General features: G+C 41.2%; 1 protein-coding gene across 1 annotated transcript in view; it reads left to right on the top strand.

Moving 5' to 3' along the window:
• camkvl (CaM kinase-like vesicle-associated, like) overlaps window positions 1–8,064 on the top strand; it is a 45,400-nt gene extending 37,336 nt beyond the window's left edge. The window contains 7 exon segments of the mRNA XM_048241919.1: window positions 2,613–2,733; window positions 3,067–3,142; window positions 3,450–3,586; window positions 3,750–3,828; window positions 3,928–4,015; window positions 5,299–5,919; window positions 5,921–8,064. Of these exon segments, the coding sequence (XP_048097876.1) occupies window positions 2,613–2,733; window positions 3,067–3,142; window positions 3,450–3,586; window positions 3,750–3,828; window positions 3,928–4,015; window positions 5,299–5,919; window positions 5,921–6,703 (1,905 nt within the window). The 3' untranslated portion in view covers window positions 6,704–8,064.
• Window positions 8,065–8,235: the final 171 nt, after the last annotated feature.

Genomic DNA, 8,235 nt, shown 5'->3' with positions numbered 1-8,235 from the left:
GATGGTGAAGCTCATTCCACTCCCACCACAGATGGAACGTATGACACTTCCCCACCTCCCTGACACCTTCTCTGCAGGAGGGTCTCTTAGAGTCTCGAGTCAGCAATCGACACCTCACCATGCTCATAGCAATTCTGTCTCTCAAATACGTAATTACAGCATGTGGTAATTAAAAAAATGAAATTAAGAGAGAGAGAGAGAGAGAGAGAGAGAGAGAGAGAGAGAGAGAGAGAGAGAGAGGAAATGCACATTGAGGTTTTTCATATGTCAGATGTTTAGCTGGACATGTTTCATGATGGAGCTACAGTAGGTGCATATCGCTGCTGTCGGGTGGAAGCCTAGTATCTCTAAATCCATTAATTTTCAGAAAACCTTGTATTTTTTAAATAATCCATTATTGCGTCATCAAATAAAAAAAAAAAAACATACATTACAATCAGTGGTTATAGTGGGATTTGGCAGATGGGGGAACCCTAAAATCCAGAGTCGTTGCAACGGGGAAAAATGACTCACCGTTGGACAACATTACAGTATCGTGGTGTAGCAATACTTTTTGGACAAGAATTGTTAGCTTCTTGGTCACCTCTGTACATGCGAAAAATTTACTCACCATTTAATTTAACAATATCATTGCGCTATATCATTGGTATGAAAGAATATATTTATTAATAATTTACCTGAGGTGGCGGAACTGTGTTCCTCCCCGTTCCCCCCACTTTAACCCCTGAGTACATACAAAGATACAGAGTTTCCACCCGACAGCAGCTATATTCATTGACCCTTTTTAGTTTGGTAAAGAACATCTTTTCAGAGCATGGCCCTGAACATTTTAAAGGATGCAATGAATAGAACTAGTGCATTTGCCAGCGTCTGATTCTAAGGAACTATTGAGTGGCCTTGACAGTGCAGTCACCCTTCATATAAAGATACAAACAGACCTTAATCTGAATCTTTTCACTTTTGAGTAATACTGTCCCATATGTAAAATGATCCATGATAGCAGATAAACATAATAATGGCCATATGACAGTGAAATGACTGTGTAAAAATAACACAACACATCTTTATAAGTTTGAAAAAGATAATTTAGCATTAATTTAGCCACAGATGTCTTAAATAGGATAGTTAGGGAGAGAGAGAGAGAGAGGAAATGCACATTGAGGTTTTTCATATGTCAGATGTTTAGCTGACATGTTTCATGATGGAGCTACAGTAGGTGCATATCGCTGCTGTCGGGTGGAAGCCTAGTATCTCTAAATCCATTAATTTTCAGAAAACCTTGTATTTTTTAAATAATCCATTATTAAGCCATCAAATTAAAAAAAAAACATACATTACAATCAGTGGTTATAGTGGATTTGGCAGATGGGGGAACCCTAAAATCCAGAGTCGCTGCAACGGGGAAAATGACTCACCGCTGGACAACATTACAGTATCGTGGGTGTAGCAATACTTTTTTGGACAAGAATTGTTAGCTTCTGGTCACCTCTGTACATGCAAAAAATTTACTCACCATTTAATTTAACAATATCATTGCTTATATCATTGGTATGAAAGAATATATTTATTATTAATTTACCTGAGGTGGCGGAACTGTGTTCCTCCCCGTTCCCCCCACTTTAACCCCTGAGTACATACAAAGATACAGAGTTTCCACCCGACAGCAGCTATATTCATTGACCCTTTTTAGTTTGGTAAAGAACATCTTTTCAGAGCATGGCCCTGAACATTTTAAAGGATGCAATGAATAGAACTAGTGCATTTGCCAGCGTCTGATTCTAAGGAACTATTGAGTGGCCTTGACAGTGCAGTCACCCTTCATATAAAGATACAAACAGACCTTAATCTGAATCTTTTCACTTTTGAGTAATACTGTCCCATATGTAAAATGATCCATGATAGCAGATAAACATAATAATGGCCATATGACAGTGAAATGACTGTGTAAAAATAACACAACACATCTTTATAAGTTTGAAAAAGATAATTTAGCATTAATTTAGCCACAGATGTCTTAAATAGGATAGTTAATAGGACCTGCATCTGAAAAAGAATGTGGCTGCCTGGCCTAATGTGAGGTTTTACTATTCGACGTATTGCTTTAGCGCCTACAGAAATTGAAGGTTAGAACAAGGCCACAGTTATGACATCTTGGATAAAGGGAGACTATGAATAGAGAGTGCATCTTTTTACACTCCAGTCTTCGAGTCGTGACTCAGGCACCAATGCACTATGATTAAACACCAATGGTAATATTCCTCAGTTGAAAGTTAAACAATGATATTGGAAGGCAATTGGAAGGGTCGTGGTCTTGACATTTTTGTCTCCAAAAAGATGTAGTCGCTCAAATACAGCTGGACATGTTAGTGTCTGTTGCACTAATCTAAAGAGTTACACATAGTGTGGGTATTTAAAGAGTAGCTCAGCACCAAAATAGCATCTTTCATCAAGCAGAATATAGGCTACATTAATAAGATCAAGGTTACAGTTATAGGCACACAGATATCAAAAGATCAGGTGGCTGATAGTGATGACTGACATGTACAGTTTCTGTGAAAAGGTGAATTTTCCATTGTAATGGTGGTGTACCTTTCTGTTCCTGTTCCTACTAGCTGGAGAACCTGATGTACTACACGGAGAACAACCACAGTAAAGTTGTCCTGCGGGATTTCTATCTGTCCAAGTTTGAGAACGGCTCCATCACAGAACCCTGTGGAACTCCAGAGTACCTTGGTATTTAAAAAAAAAAAATGGATATATGAATTGATTGAGAATGAGACTGATGGATTTTCATAGATAAAACTGTCCAGCATGTATTTTGGATTTTTTGTTCATTTTAGGTCTACAAGCATATTCATTTTCGGACTAGAAAAGTGGCTGATTTTAAGTGACTAAGTGTTAGATTAACAGCAATGCCCCATATACCAACTCGCGTCACATGATATCTTTTGTTTGCCTTGACTATCCACCTTTGCTGAAATGCCCACCCTCCCCCTGATGTTCCTCTTTTGTATCGTTTAGCGTTCAATACTATCTGTCCTCATCTGTGCCCTCATATGCCCTTAGCTCCTGAGGTGGTGGCGCGTCATAGGTATGGTAGGCCAGTAGACTGCTGGGCCGTGGGGGTCATCATGTACATTCTGTGAGTGTCACCGGGATCTATCCTTTATATCCTCTGTGCTCCTTTAAAAAAAAAAAATAATTATATATTTTAAATTAATGTGTTCAAATGAAATATTTTGTGTGAGGTTGTCATGCTGCCTTTGATGTATTCTAATACATGGGTTTTCTGGATTAGACTTTGTTGATAAATGTTTGGAAGAACATGGTTATGTATGTGTAAAAACAGCTTAATGGCTGTTTTCTCAATTCTCTTTTTTTACAAAACAAAGTTCCTCTTTCTCCTCACACCCTCCCCATTGAACTTCTTGTGTTTGTAAAATGAGCAGATTATCAGGAAACCCTCCTTTCTTTGATGAAACTGAAGAGGAAAAGACAGACCTGCATAACCGCATCATCTTCTGCCGGATAGTGGCAGGAGACTTTGAGTTCGACTCGCCATACTGGGATGACATCTCTCCTGCAGGTACACTAGATGACCACTGGGAGGAGCTCTGATGTCTGCGCATGAAACGTTGATCCAGCTTGCAGCAGCGGGTTTTATACAGAGACTTTCAGTATACACACTGACACTTTCCCTATGCTTTTGTACTCTGATGTTTTGTTCTTTTATGGTTTGTGTGCCTTAGCTAAAGAGTTGGTGTGCAGACTAATGGAGGTTGACCAGATGTTGAGGATAACAGCGCAAGATGCCTTATGGCATGAGTGGTGAGGAGACACACAGAAACACACACACACACACAAACAAAAACACACACACACACTTTGTAGCTCTGGCTTGATTTGCTCTTTTCTTTCTTTAAAAAGGATTGCTGGCAACGGAGCTTCAGAGAAAAATCTTAAAGATGGAGTATGTGCCCAGTTCGAGAAAAACTTTGCCAAAGCCAAGTGGCGGGTAAGAGAAATCATATCATATTATGTATACTGTACATAAATACATTTATATATATTTATTTATATATTTTTTTACTTTCCTTTCTATACTATAAATCACATTTTAACTGTGAGGTTCATTCTAGTTACAATGGTGACTGTGTTCAGTGTGTCATCATTTATTTTTCAGTCAAATTATAATTTTGATGATGTTGATGTTGTTGATGTTCAGTCAAATTATGATGGTGATGATATTCATGTGTTGATGATAATGATGACCATGATGATGATGATGATGATATTATGATGCTCTCCTTTCCCCTTGCATGTGTCATCCAGGAAATTAAGGTACAGTGGTTCTCTGTGAGACAGTATGGAGCCAGACATGACTTTTCTCACACAAAAAATGTCTGACTTGACCACCAAACCCCCCTCTCGAAACATACTGATCATAATGTGATAGAACTCATCTGGTCAAGTCATGTTGTGGAAAAGAGTGTCTCCTTATTCTAACCTCCTGCTGTCTTCACAAAAACCCACCACTTAGCAGCCCCATTCAGCCCCAACAGTCACAGCCCTATAACTAGTCATAACCGCCTACCCATGTGCATCCATGCTATCCTTAAATTTAACCTGTTTTCTTGTCCCTTTCAATATCTGACATGCAATGTGTGTGTGTGTGTGTGTGTGTGTGTGTGTGTGTGTGTGTGTGTGTGTGTCTGTGTGTGTGTGTGTGATAAGAGTGTGTGTGTGTGTGTGTGTGTGTGTGTGTGTGTGTGTGTGTGGTGCGTGGTGTGTGTGCGTGGTGTGTGTGATGAGAGAGTGTGATTTGAACCCCTATAGACACAAAGGTATGACTCATGTCATGTTATGCTTATTTATCCCTTCTGGTCTGCTCCTTAAGTTAAGACAGTACTAATACAGCAAGTATAGTAATCTGGTCATGCATTAGCGTCATAGCCTGGCTCCATTGCCATATGACCATTAATACTTGATTGATAAATTTATTTGAAGATTTATAAGATTTATTATGACCTTAAGGTTGTGAATGGTATGATTTATATTGACTTTTAAGGTTATGAATGGTAACTTGGATGATGAAAAACCATCACTATTGGGTAAAACGTTTGTTTTTGAAAATAGGCATACAAATGTCAATATGTACAGTGTCCGTTGATGTCAACTCTCTGAAAAGATCAGTAATAGACTCTCTCCATGTTTTTCTCCATGTCTCTGTCCCTTCACTTCACTGTCTGTCTACACCGCCTGTCTCTCCGTGTGGACGTTGGGGTTTGTGTCTTTCAGAAAGCAATCCGTGTGACCACGTTTATGCAGCGGCTGCGTAACTCTGAAATGCTGACTGCCCATGCAACAACAGATGACCAGAGCACGGGGGTGTTAGACGACAGCCCAGAGAGCGAGGGTCCCCAGACGGACTTGGGGAGCGTTCCCACCATGAGCGTCACAGTGGAGAACACGCCTGTGGATGATCCGGAGGACGAGGACAAAACCGAAAATGTAGAGGAGAAAAACACAGAGGAGCAGACAAGCCGAATAGGCATTATCCCTGTTACACCTTCAGTCGGTATTTCGCCCTCAGCCACAGCAGAGCCCATCGCCCAGCAAACCCCTTCCACAAAGACGCCAAGTGAGGAGCCAGACAAAGTGACCAGGAAAGGAGCTGGCGAGGGCACTCGTAAGATAGCTGCAAGTTTAGGGCAAGACAAAGTACCCGGAGAGGTGAACAAGGCCCCTGCCACACCTGAATCGACTAAGGTCCCAGAATCCGCTGGGGTAAAGGTTTCACTCCAGCAAGATGTTCCATTGTCGAGTACCAAAGAGAAGAAACCCGCATCCTCCCCTGACACCCTGAACCGTCGTAAAATGGCAGCCAATCTCTCCATGGACTCCTGGCCCCGAGCCAGCGGCCAAGACAAAAGCCGTGGCCACCGACAAAGACCAGACACCGCGACAGGAGGAAAAGGCGGATTCAGGGAAGAAGCAAGAGATGTCCCCGGGCAGCTGGTGCCAAACTCAGGTTCCGGAAGCAGTGGCGGAAAAGTCCGCAGTGGCAGAAGTAGGGCCCAGGACCAGAGATCAGGCGGTAGGTAGAGCTGACGAGGCCATGGTACAGGGAACGCAGGTTCAGAGCTCCTACAAAATTGTAGGTACGTCCAGTTTGGGACGGCACAAGCCAATGTATAGTCAGGAGCTGGGGGCCAGGGCTTCGGGTTACGCTAGTCCATATTGCTCCCCTTACTCTGTTGGTAGAGGGAGCTTGTACAGCACTTTGGATCACCGTGGCACTGCGAGTGCTGATTGGCAAATGGACAGTGTGATTGAGCAGATAGAAAAACAAATGGCCGCCGTTTTGGAGAAGATTGAAGGAGACATGCCCTCGCTACTCGAGCAAATCAGCGACTGCCCCGAGACCCTCCCCAGGGCAAAGAGTGCCCAGTCCTCCCCCTCAGTGCACCCTCGCTCGTACCACCACTCGACCCCGCCACCCCTTCCCACCACCCCACGCCCACCTCTGCCCAACCTACCGCACCTGACCATTCCACCACCCTCGTACCCTCCTCCCGCCCCGCCCAGTAATGTCCAGGCACATACCCAGCCAGTCACAGAGCAGGAAGACAGAGATGGACAGAGGGGGACTGCGAGGTCTGGCCAATCACCACACGGGGGGTTCTCTGGAAGGGGCTTATGAGGTAGTTTATCGTTTCAATTGTGTGTACACTTTTAATGACCCATTTTTTGTGATAACTGAAGGTTATGGTAACTCACTGCTATTGATTCACACACATAGCATTTGGTATGAGTTATTTTTCAGTGGGTCCTAGCTGCATGTTTAAACTGTAACATGTACTTAGGTCCAAAGAATCATCAATGTTTGCAGATGAGATCAGTTTTTTAGGACACATTTAGAGTTTTTCAGACTGAAAGCTCAAAACATATATAGGCTATACTGCACATCAACCCTGACTAGGACACGTCAGTCTCAGGGATACAGATCAAGTTTGTTTCAGTGTGATGGATATTTTCAAAGCTTTATGTTGTTACCTCCATAAAGAAGGTTATACTTTGGTTAAGTTTATCTGTTAGTTTGATGTTTGTCTGTCAGCAGGATTAAATAAAAGCTATTTATTTTGATGAAACTTGTGGGAGGGGTGGAGCATGGTAGAACCTATTACATTTTGGCCTGGATCTGCATCAAAGCCCGGATCCAGGATGTTTTATCACTCATTTTCACGTTGCAAGATGGGACATGTTGGCCTTGTCGGAGGTCTGCACTCTCCAATTGCTCTTCTGGTTACTTCTATGTTGTTGTTATTCTTCCACCATAATTTTGTCAGATTTGACAAAAAATTCTGACACTGCCGAGAATTTCCTTGGTCTTGGATTGTTTTGATTGTGTTTAACCTATATTGAAGAGATGCCCATGTTCAACACAATGCACCGTATATTTGTGTACGCCAACACCATACAGTGCTGTATATTTGATATGTGTATGTATGCCAACACCATACAGTATTGCCTAAGAAATTTGAAAACATGAAAATAGCTCAGTGAAGTCTGTGTATACAAGGAGACTAATCTCAGTAAATAATTTTACTTGTAAATATTTTGTGAATAATTGACCCATGTTTCATATGACGACAGTGATATAATTTATCTTGTACATCTTATAACTGTGTTGCATGTCCCCAATGAAATGTGCAAGGATTAAAGCTGCCATACCCATCTGGTAAAATATATTCATTACTTTCTGTACAGAGGCTACTCTTTGTTGTCTACTATTTTGTTCCACTCACCTACAAATTCTTCTACCATTTAAAATGTTATTTATTTCTTAATTGTAAACTAATTTAATACACTGAATATATGTATTGCATTTTGTTCAATGTCACCCATTGGTGTAAACTTTACCAACTTTACTGTAAAGTCAGTTTGTGGCACTTCACTTGTTTTAAGCTTGTTTCCTTCACCATGTCAGTGATATGACCTTGACATATTTAAGCTTTCTGCGCTATCTGCTAGACATTAAATAAAATGTTAATTCCCATCTGATATTGGGCCTCTTGGTGTGTTATTGTGTACAATTATTATTATTATTATTATTATTATTATTATTGTACTGCTCATTCACAAACCTTTTACAGCTGTCAAACCAGATCTGATTAAAAATCAAAACCAAACATGAAATTACACTGCTGAGTGTAAGTCTATTCTGACTCTGAA

The sequence above is a fragment of the Alosa alosa genome, chromosome 4, assembly GCF_017589495.1.
Source record: "Alosa alosa isolate M-15738 ecotype Scorff River chromosome 4, AALO_Geno_1.1, whole genome shotgun sequence".
NCBI classification, from domain to species: domain Eukaryota; kingdom Metazoa; phylum Chordata; class Actinopteri; order Clupeiformes; family Clupeidae; genus Alosa; species Alosa alosa.
The sequence above is the reverse complement of the archived record's forward strand: the minus strand, read 5'-3'. Positions and strand labels throughout refer to the sequence as shown.